The sequence below is a fragment of the Prionailurus bengalensis genome, chromosome E3 (genome assembly GCF_016509475.1).
Source record: "Prionailurus bengalensis isolate Pbe53 chromosome E3, Fcat_Pben_1.1_paternal_pri, whole genome shotgun sequence".
In the NCBI taxonomy this organism is placed as follows: domain Eukaryota; kingdom Metazoa; phylum Chordata; class Mammalia; order Carnivora; family Felidae; genus Prionailurus; species Prionailurus bengalensis.
This window is the reverse complement of record NC_057357.1, coordinates 7,030,079-7,055,107: the sequence shown is the minus strand read 5'-3', so window position 1 is coordinate 7,055,107 and position 25,029 is coordinate 7,030,079. Positions and strand designations below refer to the sequence as shown.

The window sequence follows — 25,029 nt, the reverse complement described above, 5'->3', positions numbered from 1 at the left end:
CTGAAATGACGGGTATAACCAGTGTTCCTGTCCTGTGCTCACTGAGAGGAGCAGGACGTTCAGGAAGGTCTCCTCTCGTTCTCAGCCACGGTCTAAGAATGCCAGCCCTGGGAGGAGGTGGCTCACACAGCGGTGGCGGCAACAGGACCAGTGCAGCTCGAGGTGGGCGAGGCTGTCTCGTGCCATCTGCACTTCAAAGGACAGAACGACTCTGTCACAAGCTGAAAATAAGAGTCTGCAGTCGGGAGGCTAGAGACTTGTCCCTGCTCTTGTTCCCAAAGGAATGTCTGGGCACACAGCACACATGACTGGCACAGGGATCCAGCCAGGAAACAAGGAGGCAGAAAGGCATCTTGGTCACCTAAGCGCTTCTCTACATGTGGTCGGGGCCCTGGCTGCAGGTGGCTGAGTGGCACCTACGTGATGCTATTCTGGTGCAGCGTCTCCAAGGCCGTGTTGCGGTCCTCAGTCGTGGCCCTCTTGTCCATGTTGCGAAAGCGTTCCATGGCGGACATGTTGCGCTGGATGCTCTGTTTTGGAATGTCTAGTTTGGAGACGAAGGTCAAGCAGCCACGGTCATCGTAGTTAAAGAGCATCGGGCAGCAGTCATGGCCCTGAAAGAAGACATCGGTGAGGCCTACCTACCAGCCCCTCAGCAGAACAGTCACCACCGCACTTAAACACACACAGACACACACACCACACACCACACCACCCAGTCTCACAGGCCAGCTGTCCTAAAAGGCTGTGCTGGCCTGTGAGAGCACAGCAAGTCACAGAGCATGCGCTGTTCCCGTCCTGGAGAATTAAATACAGTGTACTGCGAGGGGAAATAAAGAGAAATACTCACGGCAGCTACAACGCTGTTCTCCGAGACAAATGACACACTCAGCAGGGGCAGGAACTCCGTTTTCAGAGTTGAGACCCTAAATACAAGAACAATTGTTAAATTGAGATGGAACAGACCACACAGCTTCTTTATAGACACAGAAGATGACTAAGGACCCATTTTCACAGGCGCCTGGACAGTATAAACAAGCTCTTATGCTTAAAAGGAGCCCCATGACCTACACTTTCAGGAATCAAGAATCTCAAGCCCGACAGAGCCCTGGGGTAACCTGCAGAAACAGAGGTCTTTGGCCTCTCTGGCCTGGGCCCCACCTGCTTCTGGGGCCTCCCCACTCATGACAGACTGGTCTACGGCACGGTCCCCAGTGACCCTTATTCTTTCCCGTCTTTTGCCTTTGCTCCCACACCCTTTACACACATGCTTATCCAAAGTCCACATGGTTTCTGAAGCTCAGCTCTAATTAGATCACCTCCATGAAGCTTTCCTGGGCCTCTTCACCCTAAAGTGGCTTCTCCTTTCTGGCCACCCAACACTCTTCCTGTCACTGTCCCTCATGACTGAACGCCTTGTGCTGCCATCCTCTCCTCGCCCGTGTTCACCCTGGGCTCCCAGAGAATGGGCACAAACATCTGAAGAGTCTATTCTCTTTTTTTCTGCCAGGCACTGGGGGAGGAGCTGGAGCCACTGATGAATATGACACTGCCTTAGCCAGCCAGGATCTCACACACAACTGGGCTGGGGCACATGTGTGTACATGTACAGATAGTAGTTATCTGCTCCAGCACCTGGCCAACAGGTCACATAGAGATGGCAGGCACACACGCTGGTTGATGAATTAGGATCTCAGAGCTTCATGTAAAAGAGGATGCATTTAGAAAACTATGTCTAAGGAGACCCCCTCCCCCCCCTGCCAATACCACTGGCATCGGATTAAAGTCCTAATACCTCATCTTACGGCCTTACTGAGACACCTTACTATATAAAATACTGGCTGTTACTACATAAAACATTTATGTTCGAGAAGGGGAAGGGTGGAGAATGTCATCTGACTTGCAGGACTGGAAAAGCCAAATCATAAATCAATAGGAGGGCAGACAGGGGCTTGTAATAAGCATGTGCTAAAAGCTTATTACACATTACAACAAACTGTACACAAATCAAATAACTATGACATCAAAACATTACTGAATAAAAAGCAAATTACTGTACAAAATGTATAGCATAACCTCATTTGTGTTAAAAATGAAAAGATACATTAAGTACCTAAATGTGTATAGAAACCTGGGAGACCACAACATTTAAGGTGGTGTTTTCAAAATAAGTAAGGGGCGCTTGGGTGGCTCAGTCAGTTAAGCATCCGAATTTTGATTTTGGCTCAGGTCATGATTTCATCGTTTGTGAATTCAAGCCCTGAATTGGACTCTGCATTGACAACCACAGTGCCTGCTTGGGATTCTTTCTCTCTCTCACTCTCTGCCTCTCCCCCACTCTCTCTCTTAAAATAAAACAACTCCCCCCTCTGCCAAAACCCACAATTCAATCCACTTAGGAAAAAATACTCTCTCTGAAATGTCACTTTGTTGTCACCATGCAGCAGAGGGAGGCAGAGTCACCTGATGTGAGTTCTCAGCACACAGCAACAAGTTGGGAAATCTTTAAAGGTGGGTAACCTTTAGCTGCCAATAAAAAAGGATTCACCAGGAAAGACAAAGATTCGTAAGGGGAAGGAATTCCAATCATCATCTCTGTCCCTCCAACATGATGAGCAGATAAAAATTCCGACGTCTGACAAGGTGCCTGGTGCCCTCCCCAAGGCTGGGCAGGTGTCTCACTCACAAATGAGTCACTGTAATTCGAGTTCTTCCAGCATCTCCAGACGAATTGGCATCGGGTTTTAAGTATTACTGGATGGAGTCCCAAATGAATGGAGTCACTGTTCCTTGACTACAGAGTAAGAACTTATCTCCTACTTAAGGCTGGGGGATGACATTTACCTGTTGTAAGGAATCCACAGTAACAGACTAAACTAACCACGTGAAGGAACTCTTAGCAGCAGCAGCAGCAGCAGCAGCAGGCCAGGAGGGTCCTTCAGAAGAATCACCATCACTACCTCCATTAAGAAGTGTTTCTGCAAGTGAGACCTAACTCTTTCAAATTTCCCCAAAAGGACAATCTAAACGTGTGTCTGGGACTTCAAAGGCGGCCCTGCGGTTCTGGGTCAGAGTTTTATGCTCACATCCTGAACCGGCACCCAGGGAAGAACAGCCTTGGCCAAGCTGCGGAGAGATCCCAACCCCACTCCCTAACTCCAAACAAAATGCAAATACTCACTGTACGCTTTTTGAGGCATCGGCAACGGATACGGTGCTGTCATGGCTGACCCAGGCCAAGCGGCTCCCACTGGCAGAGAAGCTGACCCCATGCACCCAGCCACCAGTGCCACTGCCACCAAACTCTGACATCAGCTGACCAAAAGGCATCTTGCTGCCCCATGGCGTACTGGCCGGCTTTTCATCCACTTCTTTAATGTAGGCAGAAAACACTCTGTAGTTTAAGGGGCAGGAAAGAAGGACAAAGCAGGTGAAAATATGTGTATAAAGAAACAGGCCACAGGCAGCTGCCGTAAGGGGTCTTAGGATGCAAAGAGATTAATCCTTGAAGAGCAAAACATGACAAAGTCACACACACAAATCTCTTAAGACAAGAATGGTCGCAGGCGTAGGGGTGCAGTTCTAGAAGTAATGAACACAAAGGCCGTTCCCTCCCAGGAGTGCGGAATTCTGGGGGGGGGGTCCTGCTGTCACACCGCCCCCTCGCACATGGCAGACCCCGCTGAGCACAGCATTCCTTCCTGTTTCAACACAGTAGGCCAGGAAGCCCACAAAGCCCAATGGCAGAAGAGGAAACTATTTGCTACGCTGCAATAAAGCAGTGGTATGAACCCATTTAAAGAAAGGGACACCCAAGGAGGAAGCCAAGGGAGACCAGTGAGAGAGCGGACAGGCTCCCCCTCGTGCTATCAGGAGGGCGGGCTTCACGCAGCCCTGGGCTCCCTGTCGCGTCTCTGTGGCAGGTATGGTCTGGGTTGAAGAAGGGTGCTTTCCAGCCAGCTGTCAGCAGCCTCTCTCTCGAATTCCATGAAGTTGTGTGTGAAGAGGGATAGAGAGAGGCTGGGAACCCCACCCCCCCCGGCTCCCGATGCTACTTCTACTTCATAGAGCCTCTCTTCAAGAACTTCTGGACCTAGAGACTCCCTAAAATGATCTGGGATATTTCCTCCCAAATGACAATGACAGCAGCAGCTTTGGAAGAGGCAGAGCACTAGGGAGGCAAAAGGCGCAGTGAGATTACAGGACGTGACCTCAGAATCACTGGGCTTTATTTTTTTTTTATTGAGTAGAGCTGACACACAATTTTACTTTAGTTTCAGGCGTACATCACAGTGATTCAGCTTCGCTATGCTTTATGCCCCGTTCACTGCTGGTGCAGCTGGCATCTGTCACCATACACCGCTCTTGCGGCATCACTGACTATATTCCCGGTCATTCCCGTGACTCACTATGTAACTGGAAGCCTGTACCTCCCTCTCCCTGTCACCCATTGTACCCATCCCCCCACCCCCCCTTCCCTCTGGCAGCCATCAGTTCGTTCTCCATTTTTATGGGACTGAGAATGAGAATCATGAGAATCACTGGGCTGTAAGTTAGCATTGCAACGGCCACTGCTTTAGCCACCGGAGACCAAGACATAGCTGGTGGTTCTCAGACGCCAACTCGAGAGTGCGACCTGAACAGACTCTTACCCACAGGACTACAAGTCAAAGCAAAGTTTATTTCTGGAAAGTAATATTAACAAAAGAATTGGTAACCTATTTTCACAGTCAGATTTTTTAGACACAGCTTGATAACCCAGGTGGTATGGATAATTCAGCTTCATCTTCTACGGGAGCTAGAATGACTCTGGATAACATGTCACAGACAACAAAACTTCTGAATTCTCCTTAAAAATGTCTATGCATCTTTGCTGTTACACTGATTCTTAAGTAGAAACAAATTTTTTTTTTTTTAAGAACCAATCTTTTTCCAGAGAGTGCCTTGACACCCCTGTACCCCCCATTCCACAGCCAAATTCCCACACGTATCTTTAAAAACCAACCAACCAACCAACCAGTCAACATGAAGTAACATTTATTTGCTTTTCTTCTAAGGGAAGAAAGCCTTCTTGATAAAGAATAACTTTAAAAAGAAATTACACCGTTTGACCTTAAAGTTCTCAGCAAAGTGGCTGTTTCTTCTAGCCTCCCACGAACAACAAATAAAAAAGCTTTAACTGAAAAGGAACAGTGCAGTAATAGCTCAGCAGTGCACTGTTCAGCTATGTTTTGTCGTTTTAGCCTCACTCTGGAATCTGCCAAGTCCCTGCCTGGGTTATCAAACAAGAAACAATACTGTGGTCCGAGGGCCACTAGATCACTGCTCCAAACACGGATGCTCTGCCTAAGGTGAACTTCCGGGCCCCACTCTTACATCTCCCCACTCCCGCGCCTCCAAGTCCACTTCCCTCTACCTCGGCCATCTCTGGTGCTTGCTTTCCTAGATCACAAGCTCCACTCATCTTCGAATCCCTTGCAGTGCCTAGCACAGTACTTTGCAAAGCAAAGAAACCTTAAGAATATGTGAAAGATGGGGACGCCTGGATGGCTCAGTTGGTTAAGTTTCTGACTTCAGCTCAGGTCATGATCTCATGGCTCGTAAGTTCAAGCCCTGCATCGGGCTCTGCAATGACAGGGCAAAACCTGCTTGGGATTCTCTCTCTCTCTCTGCTCCTACCCCACTTGGGCTTGCTCTCTCTCTCTCAAAAATAAACAAACTTAAAAAAAATATGTGAAAGATGAACAATGAACAGATCAATTCTTCCTACCAATTCTCATTTGTTCCCACCTGCATTTGAAATCACACGATCCTGCTGCCAGCAAAACATTGTTAGGATGCCAATCCAAGCTGAGGACTGTGGAGCGAATCGGCTTTTTAATGTGCTTGCTGACCCACCTACAAAAGGAGAAAATCCATTTCAGTTTATCCACACATCAAGCAACAGCTCCCAAAGGACCTACAAGTGCGTGTCAGGTGAAACACAGGTGGCTACCAGGCCTTCCGCCAGAGACCGGAAAGGAGAGAGGGAGAAGAGCCATAAATGGTCCTTTCGATTCTGTCTTTTACAACATTCTCATCACAGTAGCCCCTTCTGAGCCTTCCTGGCTATCATGGGATCCCCGTTAGTAATTATATTTATGGATTAACTCTGGATACGGCTCCGTGGAATTTCAGATTACATGTGACCTTAACCTTTCAGATAAAAATTGCAGTTTGAATTACTTACATTTTTATGATAAACATTTAGTGACTTGTTATTTCATTTCGGGTTAAGTCTGAGTTGTAAAATAACTTCATTTCTTTTCTAAGCCTCTGTGAAGCTGCAAATTCTTTTTTTTCACAGAGGAATCACAACCAAGAAAATCACAACCTCTCAGAAGTTCTAATTCTCTAGCTCCACTCCAGAGATATTTATGTCTGAGATTTATGTCTGAGATATATTTATAACTGAGATCAGTTATTATTCCGGCTTAGCTAATTCAACTTCTCCCCCTGAACTGCTGCTTAAAAACCAATCATGTTCTGCTGTTCAAGAGCTCAAAGACTGGGGATGCCTGTGTGGTTCAGTTGGTTAAGCATCCAACTCTTTAAAAATAAACATGAAAAAAAAAATTAAAAGCATCTGACTCTTGATTTCGCTTCAGGTCATGATCTCACGGTTTGTAAGATCCAGCCCTATGTTGGGCTCCGTGCTTTCAGAGCAGAGCCTGCTTGAGCTGCTCTCTCTCTCCTCTTTCTGCCTCTTGCTCTCGTGTTCTCTTTCTCTCAAAGTAAATAAACTTAAAAAAAAAAGGTAAGAGTTAAGAGACTGAATATCAAGCCAAACGCCCATCTTTGAATGCCAAATTTTACGTTTCCATAGAATCTGTCTTAGGAACTTATATAAAAAATTTCATTCTGAAAAACAGACATTTTGACTTGCTTATAATGAAGTTATTTTAAAGGCTTTTAGAGATTATTTTAAAATATTCACATCATTCCAATAAAATGTTGTTCTATAGCCAAGAAACGCCTCTGAACATATAGCTTGTTCAAATGACAATACCTTGCACTACAGTACAGCTCAATTTACCTATATTCGAAACTATTTTTCAATGAATAAAAATGTGAGCAATCTCTGAGACTGAAGGTTACCTAGGAAGGAAAATTTTTCTTATCTATTCATTACAGTGAGTCTTCTAAGTGATTTTTGCCAGGCAACGTTTTGTTAGACTTATTTTTACATGTGCTTGAAAGAAAAATGCAAGTCTTCAATTCCTAACTAAATCATTGCAAATTTACAGACTTTCTTTTCAAAGAATCAAAATTTCTGAGATTTCACTCAATTACAAAACATTAATATAATCCATTCCTTTCACTGTTTCAGTAGAAAGCAAACAGTAACGCTAACACAAAGAGTAATGTATACTCTGCTATTTTTAGTGCAAATACAAACACTGCCAGATTCGTACTAAATGACAATTCCATGTTGAAGGCTACTTACCACCCTTTCTGAGTGCATGCCAGATGGAGCAGAGTTGTTTTCTTATTAAAGTAAGTGGGAAGGAATAGGTAAAATAAGTTACTTAGCCATAAAATCAATCTCTGTATTTTGAGTGGCTCAGCTATAAGTAATTTACACAAAAAGTTTAACAAGCTGATCACAGTTCCAAGATTCTGGTCAATTTTTACTTCAACAGCTCAAATGAGTAAAATATTATACGAAGACAGAGATTTGGTTAGCAAATAAATTAAAAAAAAAATTCTTAGCATTTATTTTTGAGAGACAGAGCACAAGTGGGGAAGGGGCAGAGAGAGAGACACACACAGAATCAGAAGCAGGCTCCAGGCTCCGAGCTGTCAGCACAGAGCCCAACGCAGGGCTTGAACCCAGGAACTATGAGATCATGACGTGAGCTGAAGTTGGATGCTTAACCGACTGAGCCACCCAGGCACTCCGGTTAGCAAATAAATTAAAAAAAAAAAAAAAAAAAAAGGAGAGCACTGTCATCTGTAGGAATCATAGATATTTCGTATCTAAAAAAATCATTCCTCAGGTCATGGGAATCTCTCAAGTTTATGATTTCCCTGTTAGAGTAAGAAAACAGTTTGGACAGCACAGAATGAGGAGAGCAGCATCTTACAGTACATACTAGTTATGATTTCAGAACATAGGGCCACAGGTCTCTATCAATATGAGAAAGATGTGAGATTTGACCCAATGTGCACACAAGAAGGAAAAATCTTCAGAGGAAATGGAGATTTTCAGAGGAAAAAAAAAAATCTCCAGATGAGGAAACACTGAAGTTATAGGTAAGCCTTCACCCAGGGACTCACGAAGTCACCAAGAACACAGGTGGTCCAAAGGTGTAATTCCACAGACAGAAATAAAAAATACTCAGCTGTTGCTCACCAGTCATTTTCAGACTCAAAGTAACAAACAGAAATGAGTCGTGCTCCACTTCCCACAGCAAATTTGTTCTCTAGCGGGGACCACTTGACAAAAGTTGCTGCACGATTAATTCTCAGGATCACCAGGGTTGGCTTCCAGACACCATCTTTCTGACTCCAGACATAGGCATTGCGGTCTGCCCCGCAAGTGACGATGCGGTCGCTCTTGGGAGCCCAGTCGATACCTGCAAGTGAGGCGTGGTGTCATCTGCTTTGTCTGGCCCATGATAAAAGCCATGAGACAGCCAGGGGGGGGCACTGCCACAGCAGGGCTACACGGGGGCCTGGTATCTTCCTCCCCAGCCCCGTCCTTCCCCCATCTATGGTCCTGATTGTCACCTCACACTCAAAGGCAAGGTTTCTCTGCAAAGTTCTGCAACTCAGGATCCTCTACAAGGCCAGGGAGAACACAGCTGTTTCAGAACTGTGGGGGGTAAAAAACTAAGCAGCAGCATTTTTCCACCTGTTCACAGGTGGAAGACCTGAAGATCTTTTTCTTACCTCGTTATTAGATATTTGGGGGGGGGGGAGGGGTGTTTAAAGTACCATTATTCATTCATTAACAGACCTCACTCCATGACATTAACTGAAAGTCTGCCACATCTAAATAAAACAACATCAGAGCAAATTAAAATAATCTTCAGTAGAGGGAAAATATAAATTGTGATTCATTATACATTCTTCTGAGGGTCACTGTCATTTAAACTAACCTAATTGATACAAGTTCTGGAGAGAGTCCTTGAGTATCTCTGCATCTAAATTAGAAAGAGGTCTACATATGTATCTGAACATAAGGTTTATTTTTCATATCTGACCAAACCTTTACTTAATTGGTGGGTCTGTGAAGGATCCCAAAGTCAAGATCAGTTTGTTATATACCAAGAGTAAAATCTGCTATGACTCAATCATTTTATAGTTACTTGATGAGGTTATTTCCTATAAATATCATTCCACATTGAAGGTATTATTGGAAATGAAGGAAATATTACTAACTAATTATTATAGGTATCTCTCTAAAAATTAATCATTAACATTCTTAACAGGTATATGGAAAAAAGTAAGATGACTACAAATCAAAGTGTCCATTGGTCATAACTCACAGTGATTTCAGTTGTATGAAGAAAGAGTTCATTCATTCATTCACCTATAGGAATAGTCTGCTCAATTATTTGCACCACTGAGGGGAAAAAGATGTGGGGGAGTGTATTCTAAGTGATGTGTATTTTGACTATAAATCTATTTATTATAGGATCGTCTTGCAACCTTATTAGAGTTAAAATTTCATTTTTAATTACAAAGGTAATACTCACATTACTATAAAACAAACACCACAAAGAGACATGCAGGAAGTCAATAAAGCCCATTCTTATGTCTATATACATTTCTCCTCCAAAATGGTATTAATATTATGGCAAACATTTTTTCTGCTTTTTATAAATTAGTACTGGTTTACACATTATTTCAGAACATTGCTCTTATCATAATAATTTCCCAAACATCCCAATGTTGAATGTTTTGTTAGTTTCCAACCATTTATTAACAGATAACACTGGACTAAACATTCAGGAACATACCTTTTTGTTCTGGTTAAAATGATCTATGATAAACTCCTCAAAGTGTGATGCAAAATAGTTATTTTTATGAATGTCTTGCTTACCTTTTTTTTTTTAAACCTTATTTATTTATTTTTGAGAGAGAGGGACAGAGCATGAGTGGGGGAGGGGCAGAGAGATAGGGAGACAGAATCCAAAGCAGGCTCCAGGCTCTGAGCTGACAGCACAAAGCCCGATATGGGGCTCGAACTCATGAACAGCAAGATCATGACTTGAGCTGAAGTGTAACACTTCACTGACTGAGCCACCCAGGCGCCCCGAATGTCTTTTCTAAACTTGATTATAAGCTTCCTGACAACAGGAAGCAAATCTCTGAAACTACTGTGGTGGGCAGACCACAGACCTATGGAAGTCCCCTCCCTCGAGGTGTGCGCAGGACCTGTGACTTGCTTCTAATCAATGGAATGCCACAAAGGTGATACGATGTACATTTGTGGACAAGATTACATAAGGGTGTGGCAGCCCTCATGAATCTTACAGCTGCAAGGACATGAATTCTACCACCAACAATCTAAAGGAGCTTGGAAGTGGATCCTTCCCTGGTCGAGGCTCTGATGAGAACTCATCCTTGGCTGACACCTTGATTACAACCTGTGAGACCCTAAGCAGGGGTCCCAGATAAACCATGCCTAGACTCTTGACCCACGAAAACTATTAGATAATATATGTGTTTTGGTTAAGCTGCTACGTTTGTAGTATTTGTTACACAGCAACAGAAAATAAATACGTCCTCTAACATCCATAATACTGCCTTATAGTGAGAAAACTCAGGGATTTTGTGATGATTTGACAATCTAAAATTTCACTCCTTATTCCATGTGATCACCACTCTAATTAAACACATTCATGTTTTATAAGAACTCTTGAGGTGCTTAAGCATGAGGTACTCTAAGAAAAAAAAAAAAAAAAGAATCAACAGGGGCACCTGGGTGGCTCAGTCAGTTAAGCATCTGACTCTTGATTTCAGCTCAGGTCATGATCTCACATTTTGTGAGTTGGAGCCCCAAGTTGGGCTCTGCATTGACAGGGCAAAATCTGCTTGGGATTCTCTCTCTCCCTCTTTTTCTCTGCCCCTCTCTTGCTCCCAAGAACGCATGCACGCACTCTCAAAAATAAACATTAAAAAAGAAAAAACTCAAAGAAACAAATTCTACTACTCTGGTATTGCTTTGATGTTAACCATATTCTTTTTCTCTGTAGTACTGACTGGTCTTTTTCCTTCTAGAAACCTTTAGGAGATTTTTTTTTTTTTCCTGTAGTTACTATCTTTCTGAGAAACTATGTTTGATCCCTGGTCTCTTGCCACAGAGTTATACTTAGATTTTTCCAACAACAGTTTTTTAAGATCTAAAAAAAGAGGTCATCTGAGCATTTGGATGAAAACAGGCCCAAGTTCAAAGGATTCCAAAAGAACCAGGGGAGAAAAAGAAAATAACTAAATATTTCACTTTTTTGGCTATTTCTTTGGCCTTTCACCTTAGCCCTTTCTCACTTAAATGTACTTCCCAATGATCAAATTCCAATTTAAACTATGAATGTTCTTATTTTTAGGCCATAATGCCACTGGCAAAGGGACTTAAAGAAAGAAAAATAGGCCAAACCTAATAGAAATAAGGTCATGGGAAAGCAACAGTAACAAAAATAGAAATTACACATTATGTCTTTTGTGCTGGTTCAGTAGTCCAGTCTGTTGGCCCCTGCTGCTCACTAGCACCATATACAAATCACTTAAAAGCAAGAAGGGTAGGTCACGAGTTTTTGCTGGGAAACGAATATAAAGGGTGCAGAAGGTCAAAACACGCTGTTTCTCTCTGGGGAGAGGGTATCTTCAAGCCAGTCAGCATGTTGGAAGATTAGAGGTAAAATTCCAGGGTCATGATTAGAAAAAAAAAAAAAAAATCACCATCAGTCGCTTTGCTGCCCACTTAAAAAGTAAATGTCATTGAGAGGAGAAGGAAAATCTAAGACTTCAGTGAGAAATTTGTAATTGAAAGGTTATGGAGATTAAGTTTTGGTGTGCTTGACCAAAGTGTTCAAAGCAAGAGGTTGAATCAACTCAGCCAGAAAATAGATAAAGAAAAAATTATAGGAGTAAAGGTCAAGGAACAAGAGTTGTTTCTGAACATAACAGTAAGTGAGTATGTTCTTTTAAAAATAGCCAGATATCGGGGTGCCTGGGTGGCTCAGTCGGTTAAGCACCTGACTTCGGCCCAGGTCATGATCTCACAGTTTGTGGGTTTGAGCCCCACATCGGGCTCTGTGCTGACAAGTCGGAGCCTGGAGTCTGCTTCGGATTCTGTGTCTCCCTCTCACTCTGCCCCTCCCTGACTCATGCTCTCTCTCTCAAAAAGAAATCAAAACTGGGGCGCCTGGGTGGCTCAGTTGGTTAAGCGTCCGACTTCGGCTCAGGTCATGATCTCACAGTTCTTGAGTTCGAACCCTGCGTCGGGCTCTGTGCTGACAGCTCAGAGCCTGGAGCCTGCTTCACATTCTGTGTCTCCCTCTCTCTCTTCCCCTTCCCTGCTCATGCTGTGTCTCTCTCTGTCTCAAAAATAAATAAACATTAAAAAAAATTTTTTTTAAATAAAAAAAATAATAAAACATTAAAAGTATTTAAAAAATAAATAAATAAAAATGGCCAGGTATCACTTCATAACAAAGCAATTCATGCTCTTGAAATATGATATCAAGTTTTGGGTCACTGAATTCTGAAAACCATTATAGAAATTCTCCATTTTTCTCTCTTACTCTTTTTCCTTCCTTATTTGACAGTTCCTTAATGAAACTCTGCACTGCCCTGCTTGCCACCATTAGCCATCTATTCATGAATAGTTTTTGTCAAAGATGAAAACTAACGTACATCCAGGAATCTGCCTCAGAGGCAATGCTTTAAGATTCAGTCTTCTACAAACCCACAAGAAAAAGGTAAAAACTCAATGGAAAAATGGTCAGGAGTAATGGACGGTAAAGTTATGAGAAGTAAACCCAGATAGCTAACAAACTTCTGAAAATATGCTCAACCTTTCCATCAGTCAGGGAAATGTAACTTCTAGAGACACCACCCTTTCACTCATCAGACAGCCTGACCGTATCCAGTATGTGTGGGATGCAGGAGAGTAAGCACTCCCCTATAGGGCTGTGGGGGTGAAGGCACTATGACCAGCCTGGCAAAGGTGAGGATGTACGAGTCTTCAATAAACATTCACGTGTGTACAAAGAGATCTGCACAGGGCTGCTCGATTTAGCACTTTAATATAAGGAAAACTGGAAACAACCTAAATGTCCTTCAGTGGAGAGAAGAGTAAATAAATGAGGTATGAAATGTTAAACAGAGGTTAAAAGGAATAAACTCGATGAACACAGAGATCAGGAACGACGTGAGATGCAAAAGCAAGCTGCAGGAGATGTGCAACATGATGCCATTTGTGTAGCATTGAAAATACTAGCCAATAGTACTAAATTTGTATTGCTTACAAATATGTGTCTATGTATGTAAAAGTATTAAAAATGAACTGGGACAATGTCATACCGAATTACGGACTGCTTCTGGGGAATGGGAATAGGATAGGACTGGCAGATGAAAGGGGACTGTACCATTATCTTGAATGCCACTCCTGATTATTAAACCTTTGTCTCCTCAGTTTTCTGGCCCAGGAAAAAAGAGACATAGTTGTTAATTCTAAGTGGTGGCAATGTGGGTGTTATATTGCTCTTTGTCCTTTTCAGTATTTTGGAAGGTCTTCCTCCCCGCCACAAACAACATACAGAAAGCTTCCGGAAGACACTGTGGCCCCTCAGCACTTGGGGACACAGTGTGGCTTATGTTTTCTGCTGACGGGCCATCTAGTTTTCCTTTCACATTTCATCACCTAATCTAAGCTCTTCAGTCCTCAGAGAAGGATCAGTGTTTTCCCTAACACTAGTAGAGTGCTGTGAACCAGCTGGGCTAAAAGAAGCACTTAAAAACGGATACCATTATTATGATGTTTTGTCAAATTTTCTAAAGAAAATTCCATAAATGTTGCACAGCTTTAAATACTATGGTAGACTTACTTTATCAGGCTCTTCATTTAAATGGAAAAGCACTAGAGATGCCTGGGTGGCTCAGTTGGTTGAGCGTCTGACTTCGGCTCAGGTCATGATCTCATGGGTTTGTCAGTTCGAGCCCCACGTTGGGCTCTGTGCTGACAGCTTAGAGCCTGGCACCTGCTTCAGATTCTGTGTCTCCCACTCTGCCCCTCCCCAGCTTGCACTCTGTCTCTTGCTCTCTCTCAAAAATTAAATAAACATTAAAAAAAAATTTAAATGGAAAAGCACTCAATTTGCAAGTCTCACACTAAGCTCACAGATGTCTCTCTTACCTGTGATGTGTCCATTGTGCTCCTTGAGTTCATGAGCCTTCACCCACTGGCTCCCGTTCTTCTTATAGATGTGGACTTCGTGATTGTTGGGGCTAAGAGCAATCTCTGGAGGAAAAAAGTCAAGAGTTAACTTGACCAAAAAAAAATTGTGACCGAAACAGAGGTATGTTACACTTGGCTTTTTTTTTTTTTTAAAGATTTTTATTTTTTTTAAGTAATCTCTACACCCAACATAGGGCTTGAACTCCCAACTGCAAGATCAAAAGTCACATGATCCACCAACTAAGCCAGCTCTGCTTTGGGTAAGCTCAAGCCCCGCTTTGGGTAAGCCTTGCTTCCGAACCCCCCACCCCACCCTGCCCCCCCGGGCCCCTCACTCACTTGCGCCCTCTCTAAAAAAAAAAAAAAAAAAGTTTCCTAATATTCACCCCTGAAAAATTCCTTTTATTACTTTTACCTCTACTTGGATCCCACATTTTAAAATGTTTTGTAGAGGAATGCCTGGGTGGCTCAGTCAGTTAAGCATCTGATTTCAGCTCAGGTCATGATCTCACGGTGACTTCGAGCCCCCCCCCCCCCCCCCCCGGCTCTGTGCTGACAGCTCGGAGCCTGGAGCCTGCTTCAGATTCTGTGTCTCCCTCTCTCTCTGCCCCTCCCCTACTCATGTTCTCTCCCTCAAAAATAAATAATGTTCTCTCCCTCAAAAATAAAAAAAATGTTTTGTAGAAAAACTAAATTTAAAAATTCATTTTATCAGAGATATCTACAACTGTTAAGTAAAGATTCTAACCAGTAAGAACAATGTTATCGTACTTGGCTGATATAATATTAGCCCACAGTAAAGATATTTGACATTTTAGTTCGCTTGTCCACCATTATTAGCAATAAATATTTACTTTGTTAGAATTTCCAAAACACTGAAAATGGTTCCTAGGTTCTTACTGCTATCATGAACCCAGGTTGGAAACATCAGTTTATCAAAAAAACTTGACTCTGCTCATAAAATACATCAAAGCTTTCCTTTACAATAAAGCCAATATGAATCACAAAATAAAATTCTATTTTCAAGAGAAATCTCTTGGACCAATTTGAAATATAAAGAATGTAATATTTATGACAGATTACTTTTGAACTTATATTGATTTTTCCCCCTTTCTAGTTCATTCATTAAAAAAAAACCCAAAACACGAATTTCTCAAAATTAAAATTAGGATCTATAACTCAAACTTTAGATCAATTATTTACTAGTTCCCGCTTCTATTATATTACCTTTCCTTCCCTCCTTAGGAAAGGTGTATCTGTTTTACAGATGAAACTGTGGAACCAGATAAATACCTAGCTCTAAAATCCTAAGACTTCAAGTACTTCTAGAAACCAATTATACATATTTCTCTAAATTTCTAAGATGCTCACAGGGATTTCAAAAGTCAAATCTAAATCTGAAAAACATTACAAATTTAAAACTACAATAAGAAAAGTTTGACTTTAAGTTTATCAAGTAGTTTAAATAAGGACAATCATAACTTTCTTTTTTTAAAATGTTCATTTTGAGAGAGAGAGGGAGGGAGAGAGAGAACGAGTGGGGTAGGGGCAGAGACAGAGGCAGAGGAGAAAGAATTACAAGCAGGCTCTGCATTGTCAGCACAGAGCCCAATGTGGGGCTTGAACTTGACCTGAGCTAAAATCAAGAGTTGGATGCTTAACCGACTGAGCCACCCAGGTGCCTTGAGGACAATCATAAGTTTCTATTAAAAATAACTGGAGGGGCACCTGGGTGGCTCAGTTGGTTAAATGTCTTGACTTCAGCTCAGGTCATGATCTCACAGTTCATGGGTTCGAGCCCAGCATCGGGCTCTGCCCTGGCAGTGCAGAGCCTGCCTGGGATTCTCACTCCTTCCTCTGTCTCTGCCCCTCCCCAACTTGTGCTTTCTCTCTCTCAAAAATAAATAAACTTTAAAAAAAACTCTTTAAAAAAAAATAAAAGTAACTGGAAAGACTCCAAAAACCCATTTTTACATGGGAAAGGGGAGACAAAAGACACAGGAAACTCAGCTATAAAGATCTGTGAGATGATCACAAACCAGAAGCTCTAGATTCACCATCGTATCATGTTACAGACTGAATTAAAAAAAATTTTTTTTAATTTTTTTCTTAATGTTTATTTATTTTGAGTGATTGAAAGTAGTCCCTATCAAAATCTCAGCTGCCTTCTTTACAGAAATTAATAAGCTGATCCTCAAATTCATACAGAAATGCATGGGACTAGAAGAGCGAAAAGAATCTTGAGAAAGAAGTACAAAGTTGGAACTCACACTTACCAATTTCCAAACTTACTATAAAGCTACAGTAATCAAGACAGTGTCCTTGACATTAGGATAAACATAAAGATCAATGAAACAGAACTGAGAGCCCAATAAACCTTCACATTTACAGTCAACTGATTATCGACAAAGGTACCAAGACAAATCAGCAGGGAGAGAACAGTCTTCAACAAATGGCGTTGGGACAACTGGATATCCACAGGCAAAAGATGAAGTTGGGCCCCTATTTCATGCCTTATACAAAAATTAGCTCGAAATGAATGCAAGATGTAAATATAAGAACTAAAGCTATGACTCTAAAAAGGAAACATACATTTTTGTGACTTCGAATTAACTGGTTTCTTAAATACAACAGCAAATGCATACGCAACGAAAGAAAAATGAGATAATTTGGACTTTTTCAGAATTAAAAACTTTGGTGCTTCAAAGGAATCAGGAAAGAGAAAAGACAACCCACAGAATGGGAGATATTTGTAAAGTATCTCATATGGGAGTTGTATCAAGAGTATACAAAGAACTCTTACAACTCAATAATAAAAAGGCCAATAACCCAATTTGAAAAACAGTCAAAGGATCTGAACATTTCTCCAAAGAAAATACATAAATAGCCAATAGCATGTGAAAAGATGCTCAACATCATTGGTCACCAGGGAAATGCAAATCTAAACTACAGTAAGATACTACTTTATACCTACTAGGATATAGTGGGAACAGGGCCATAATGAAAAAGACAAGACAATAACAAGTGTTGACAAGGATGCAGAGAAACTGGAACCTTCATCTACTAGTGAGAATGTAAAATGGTGTGGCCACTTTGGAAAATAGTCTGGCAACTTCCCAAAATGCTCAACACAGTTACCATATACGACCCAGAAATTCAGCTCCTAGGTATACCCTCAAGGGAATTGAAAACATAGGTCCACAGGGGCACCTGGGTGGCTCGGTTGGCTGAGTGTCCAACTTTGGCTCAGGTCATGATCTCGCAGTTTGTGGGGTCGAGGCCTACATCAGGCTCTGTGCTGTCAGCTCAGAGCCTGGAGCCTGCTTCAGATTCTGTGTCTCCCTCTCTCTCTGACCCTCCCCCATTCACTGTTTCTCTCAAAAATGAAAACATTAAAGTTTTAAAGAAAACATGTCCACATAAAAACTGGTAAGTGAATGTTCATAGCAGCATTATTCAAATAGCAAAAAAGTGGAAACAACTAAAATGTCCACCAACTGATGAATAAACTATAGGTCTATACAATATTATTCAGCCATAAAAAGGAATGAAGTACTCCTACTTGGTACAACATGGATAAACCTTGAAAACATTATGGTCAGTGAAAGAAGCTACATGCAAAAAGCCTCATATTATAGGATTCCACCCATACAAAAATCTATGGAGACAGAGTGGATCAGTAGTTGTTAAGACTGTAAGTTTTGAGGAGAACTGGGAGTAACTGTTAATGGGTATAGAGTTTCTCTTTGGAGTGATAGAAAATACTGTGAAACTAGATAGTGGTATTATTGCATAACTCTATGAATACAGTACTAAAAACCACTCACCTGATCCCTTAAAAAGGGTGAATTTTATGAATATGAATTATATTTCAATAAAGCTTTATTTAAAAAAGGGTAGCTACAGAATATAACTTAATTTAAAAATAGCTCATGAAGAGGTGCCTGGGTGGCACAGTTGATTAAGCACCCAACTCTTGATCTCGACTCAGGTCATGATCTCACAATTTGTGGGTTCAAGCCCCACATCAGGCTCTGTGCTGATGGTGCAGGGCCTGCTTGGGATTTTGTCTCTCTCTCTCTCTGCCCCTCCTTGGCTTGTGTGTGTGCACGCTCTCTCTCTCTCAAAATAAATAAATAAATTTAAAAAAATTTCCTGGGCACACTACTATACTTCTGTCTCTGTTTTTAGGGTTTTTTTTTTTTTTTTTTTTTTTTGCCTCTTTCATACTGTCACTTCGCTTGCTGTAGTGTCCCTACTTCTAAGACGGTTCTCCATCCCTTTCTAGTTGGTTACACCTAGAAAACTAGAAACTCAAGTTTATTACAAATAATACGGTAAATACTAGCTAATACCACTCTTAGTACATCAGGAGTAAACTATGTTTCTGTAATAGCTTTTATTTAGGTCCTAGTATTTGGACTAAATATTGGATGAGTGTGGTGATATTATACAACCATTCCAGACACTGGGTTCTTAGGGCCTCAGATATAAACCATCCTCCAGCTGGTACTGGACAAGGAGCCAGAAGGCTTGGATGCTAGCAATGGCTCTGACATTAACCGCTGGAAAGTCCTTCCAACACTCTGGACCTCAGTTTCTCTCCATATAAACCAAATGACTGATCTAGTTTCCTTCTGAATCCATGCCCTTTTCACATGTGACACTGAAATATGTGATCTCTAAAAAAGTGCCTACATATAAAAATATTAAAGGCACCAAAATAAAGGAGTAAAGTTAATAGCATACTTACGGGTACGATCCCTATTCCAGGCATGGCAGGTGATTGGCTCTAGCAAAAACTGATGCAGGGACATTATTCTTAGTGTTTTCAAAGGATAGGAAGCTGTAATAAGCAACAGAAAAAAGCATTTAAAATGGCAGGCAATACATATTTCAGTTGTCGGGGGATCCCAAAATATTTGAGGATAAATAAAACATTATTGTCCCATTAGAAAAGAAGCAATCTCAATATCAAAACTTAATCATTTAAATACAACAAATCCTGTAACCACCAATGTATACTTTATTCTGTCAAGGGTCATCAAGGGACCCTAAAACCACGAGTTAAAAATTGTTGGGGAACAGGATATTCACACAGTCTCAAATTATCATCCCACAGAATACTTACTAATCTTTAAGAGAAAAACATGCCTTAACAATAAAAAAAATCTGGTAATTGGGGCACCTGGGTGGCTCAGTCGGTTAAGCGTCCGACTTCCACTCAGGTCACAATCTCACAGTTCCCGAGTTTGAGCCCCACATCAGGCTCTGTGCTGACAGCTTAGAGCCTGGAGCCTGCTTCAAATTTTGTCTCCCTCTCAATCTGCTCTTCCCCCGTTCATGCTCTGTGTCTCTCTCCTTCAAAAATAAATAAAAACATGAAAAAAAATTTTTAAAAAATCTGCCAATCACTATCTTAACCAAGGGATCAAATGCAGTATCATAAAGAGTGGAACAATCTCACGTGATGGGCTTCCTGAAGGGAGGTGACGTGAAGTGCACATCACCACTTACAAATAGTGACCATTTAATTTATCATCTAGATCAGAATACTTTCAAGAAAGCAAAAGTAAAAAGGGGTATTATTTATTAGTGCTGTGACAATAGGTCACAGGACTACCCTGGGGAAACCTGCTAATATGGCCAAGCCTACCTATCAAGTATTTATGCCAAATATATTTACTCTAAATCAAATCAAGATCCAGACCTACTTTCCAGTTTACAGGAAATAAAGGGGAGTGGAATTAGTTAAGTAGCACAAAGGGAGAATAAACAGTTCAAACCAGAATATGTGCCATCCTAGAAAACAACTGGCCTGGACTATTCATAAAAGGCAATGGGTGTGAGGCAGGCTGTTCTGGATTAAAAGAGCTATGAAAATCAAACGCGACAAATGAAACTTGATTATAATCTACAAACATATTTAAGTTTATTTATTTATTTTGAGAGAGACAAAGACCGTGGGGGGAAGGCGCAGAGAGAGAGGGAGACAGTGAATCCCAAGCAGGAGCCCTCCGCACTGTCAGCAGGAGCTCCACGCAGTGCTAGAACTCACGAACCATGAGATCATGACCTGAGCCAAAATCAAGAGTCGTCACTTAACTGACTGAGCCACTCAGGTGCCCCGACTGTAATCTATATTTTTAAAACAGCCATAAAAGACATATTTAGTCCAATAAGGAAAACATGAATATTATTCTATGTTACATAACAAAATGCAGTTATTTCCAATTTCTTAACTATGATAACTGCCATTAGGAGCATGTCCCAACTCTTAGGAGATAAAGAATGAAGTATTTGGGGATGAAGTGTCACAATGTCTTCTGTGATTTACTTTCAATGGCTCAGGGCAACAAGTAGATATATAAAGAGCAAACGTGGCAAAATGTTAACAACTGGTGAATCTACACAAAGGGTGTATTACACAGGTATTTGTCACACTGCTTTTTTACTGAAAATGAAAAGCAGGAATCTGTGTGACACATCATTAAGTTAAAAATCAAATAAAATTCTCTACTTCATAGACACCCAAATCTAGATCCACCAAAGAGGCAACCATTATCTGAAAGAGGAGAATTTTTTTTTAAAGCAGCCAGATCCTTCTCTCCTTTATCACTTCTAAGAAGCACTCACACAACACTCTCAAGTTTCAATACACTTCTGTACAAGTCTGATCACCTAGGGTGGAGGCTAAAATGTAAGAATTCTGATGCAAATAGGAAATGAATGGAAAGGAAAGCAGGTTAGGAAGTGAACAATGAAAGTTCAGCAGACAAAGCAAAAATCAATCTCAGTGGAAAGCAGAAAAAAATGTCTGTTAATTGTTGTAAAGGAATCCAAAGGTCAAAAACAGATTAAACACACCCTTAAATAAAACATCTGATATCTTGAACTGGCAGAGAAATGTCAGTGTTTCACATTCTATTCTAAAGTGAAGATATTTAGGTCACTGACTTTACTCTTACATGTCCTAGAAAGCAAACTGCAAATCACAAATAAAGAAAAAGCCTTTAACTGGAAATTAAAAAAAAATGTTTTAGATGAATTCATATGAGGCTGCTTAATGTGTTTTTTAAAACATAAACTTCCAGATGCTCACCGCATGATTCTCTCTCTATTCTGGTATCAGATGCTTACCCATCACCACAGGTTTAACTCATAGTTACTCACAATAACATATTATGTCACAAATATCTCCTTAATTAAAAACAATTTAGTTCAAAGGGCATATTTTATAGGCTTATTTGTTAAACAAAATTGGCCTACAAATAATAATTCAATGTGAATATCTACATGCATTAAAAGCACATATTTCATGTATAGTTAAAAAAAGAACAGCTGCAAAGACTTTCTCATTCTTCAACTCACCCAACGTGGGGCTCGAAATTAAAACCCCGAGATCAAGCGTTGCATGCTGCACTGACTGAGCCAGCCAGGTGTCCCTCAACTCAGTTTTTTAAGCAAAGTAGCAAAAAGAGGTAAACATTTACGTAACAACATAATTACTTCTAAAATCACATTTCTAAATTTGTCATATCATTCAAGTTCCATATTTGGACATACTTCAGTTATAATCATGTGGGTAATTTAAGTCTGTAGGGTAAGACAATACTCTTGTTACATTTATAAGACACCCAGTAAACAGTCTGTATTCATCAAAATTAGTGAATGCAGGAGAATAACAGCTTACATTTTGTTTTTTTGTTTTTTAAAAAAAAAAATTTTTTTTTAACATTTATTTATTTTTGAGACAGAGAGAGACAGAGCATGAGCAGGGGAGGGTCAGAGAAAGAGGGAGACACAGAATCCGAAACAGGCTCCAGGCTCTGAGCTGTCAGCCCAAAGCCCGATGCGGGGCTCGAACTCACGGACCACGAGACCATGACCTGAGCCGAAGTCGGACGCCCAACCGACTGAGCCACGCAGGCGCCCCAATAGCTTGAATTTTGTACCAAGATAAAGATACCTTCTGTCATAGGCTGATGATTCTAATTCTAAACTGTTATTAATATTTAAGTGAGATCTGAAAACCTAAGAACAAAAAAAGGTGGTGATGTTAAATTTAACATGCTTCTATTGAAAATCTTTTATTATACAGCACTGAGGGAAACAACGATTTATAACAATTCATAGCATAATTCCAGGCACTCCCCTACAACACACCTCCTTTCTTCACCTATCGCTTTGAGTACAAAGTCATCCTAATGTTTGGTTGCCAGGTCCAAGGCGACCCGGGTTTGAACCTGGGCTTGGGCACATACTAGCTATGAGACCGTGGGCAGGTCACTTTAACATCCCTAAATCTAAATTTTTCTTCATATGTAAAATTGACGTTATCACTGACATCCCAAGGCTGTTGGTATGAGGATTAAATGAGGTAACATATGAAAACGTGTAGTAAAAAGCCTAGCCCAAAATAGATGCTCACTAAGTTAGCTCTCTCCACCTCGAGAAGTACACACTGGTTAGTATCCTCTGAACTTGGAAATGTCTATACATTTTGAATTCTTGGCCCTGAAGCCTGAAAGTACTTATACAGTGAAAATTTCAGTTGCCGGTTTAGAGTCAAGTTTTTAACACTGTGATTCATCCAGTTTCTAATTGCTCTCATTACCCAACCCAGCGATACCAGGTACTCCACAAAGATCACCACACCCTCCACAAGGTTCAGAGATGAGGTTTCAATGCCAGGCACCAGCCTCACCAGCCGATCATCTTAAACCTCCCCATGGAGAATTTGTTTCAGCACAGGATTCTAGATCCAAATACTGCCACTCTTCCTCCAAGCAAGTGTTTTATTTTTCCAAGATACTCCCCTCCTTGCATTATAATAAGTAGATGAATTAACCTTGGAAGCTCTCTGAATACTCTGTAGTAGGAAGCAGCCAGTTACACCCACCCCCTAGCACGGTAAAAACACCTTCCAGACTGATAGCCTCTCCTTTTTTGTTAGATACCTGAAAACCCAGGACCCACCAGAAACCAAAAGGTGAGATGAAACTGATTGAAAAAGGGGAGGGGGGGGAGTGGAACTAGGATAACGTAGTTAATTTAGACAATGCATCGAAGCAGATGAAAGTAGGTTAGCATTTCCTTCACGTTCTAAAGCTGCAGTATGACAACAGACAGCTTTATAATCAAGGATTCTAAGCCACAATTTATTACCATGCCTACCATGTTCCCAGCAGTGTAGTAAGTACACGGACAGGGCCAGAAACATAAATAAATCTGACACTTTTCTGGTCCTCAAGTCTGAGGGGAGAGGAGGGTAGCAAAGGAAGGGAAGATAGGTATGCACAGAATGCCCAGGACAGTCGCAATAGCTAATATTTACTGAGCGCCTACACTCTGGGCCAGGAACTAGTCTAGGCAATTGATGCAAATAAAGTTACTTGATCCTCAAAGAAAACTCTAAGAACCTTCCTACTGTAGGTGAGGAAACGCGGACTCAAAGAAGCAATCTTCCCAGGGTCCCCCAACGAAAAGGGGTGGTGCCGGGATCGGAATTTTGGTATAAAAGGTTCCACGGAGCCAGCGGGAGGAGCGCGTCTGCACTACTGACTTAAGATGAGGCACTCGGGCGGGGGAATCTTAAAAGACTCGGGGGAAGGTCTTTTTCTCGAGATCGGGAGGGCCCCCCGAACTGAAAGATTGACGGCGGCCCTAGAACGGAGCCGAACATTCCAGGATCGCTCACCGCGTGGTGCAGTACCTATTCTAGACGCTAAAGAAAGGAATGGTCCGTCGTGACGTTCGACTAGGGGAGGATGATTTCATTTACTACAATTTTACAGATTGTGATAAATGCCCATAATAGGGGTGCAAATAGGGTTACGGAAGCACAGGAGAAGGAGCCGCTAATTCTGGCCCTGGAAGAGGTCTGGAGCTGGAGAACCTAGAGAGAAGCCAAGGGTGGAGACCCCACGGGTTCGGCCGGCCTCACCGAGAACCGGGATCCCCCGCCCCCTCCGGAGGCCGGGCCAGGAGACCCGGCCCGCCCCTCAGCCTCTGGGCCCCGCGGCCTAAGCCCCCGCCTCACCGCCCCCGCGGGTTCAAGAACGTCTGGGGAGAGGCCGGGCCACTGGAGGCCAACAGGGCCAGAAACTCGCCCTGCTGTCCCTTACCTGGGATCGGGGCAGTCCGGACCGGCTCGGAGCGGAGAATTCGCGGACTCTGGTCAGTCGACGCGAACAGGCTCCGGCGGGCGCGGGCGGAGGACCGGGGCCCAGAGGGAGCGGCTGACAGATCCCGGAAATGGCCACGGCGCCTGCGCGGCGCGTCCTCCAGGCAGTCTGCGCACGCGCGCAGCTTGGGCGCGCGCGGCCCGAGTCCAGAGCGGGTGAGACGGGGGAGGGTCTGGCGTATGAGCGGGGCTCCTGCGGCCCTTTGCCAGTGGCGTCACACAGAGGCTCCAAGGTGGTGGCGAAGCAGCATGGAGGTCTTATTTCTTTTTTCAGAAAGTTTCCTCGGACTCGCGGACCGAACCGTGGAGCGTTGGCGCTTTCACAAGTGGTTTTGTCAGGAGATGAATTAGTGAGAACTGAGGCCTTTTCGAGCCACATGGACCCGACGAACGA

General features: G+C 42.1%; 1 protein-coding gene across 1 annotated transcript in view; it reads right to left on the bottom strand.

The window, feature by feature from the left end:
* The window catches only part of ARPC1A (actin related protein 2/3 complex subunit 1A), a 28,923-nt gene extending 4,208 nt beyond the window's left edge, over positions 1–24,715 (bottom strand). Inside the window, exons 1-8 of the mRNA XM_043559684.1 lie at positions 24,577–24,715; positions 19,203–19,295; positions 14,408–14,512; positions 8,396–8,618; positions 5,791–5,898; positions 3,182–3,394; positions 851–926; positions 421–614 (exon numbers count right to left, since the gene is read on the bottom strand). Coding sequence (XP_043415619.1) covers positions 421–614; positions 851–926; positions 3,182–3,394; positions 5,791–5,898; positions 8,396–8,618; positions 14,408–14,512; positions 19,203–19,266 — 983 coding nt within the window. The 5' untranslated portion in view covers positions 19,267–19,295; positions 24,577–24,715. The remainder of the gene's footprint in view (positions 1–420; positions 615–850; positions 927–3,181; positions 3,395–5,790; positions 5,899–8,395; positions 8,619–14,407; positions 14,513–19,202; positions 19,296–24,576) is intronic.
* Between the last annotated feature and the right edge of the window lie 314 nt (positions 24,716–25,029).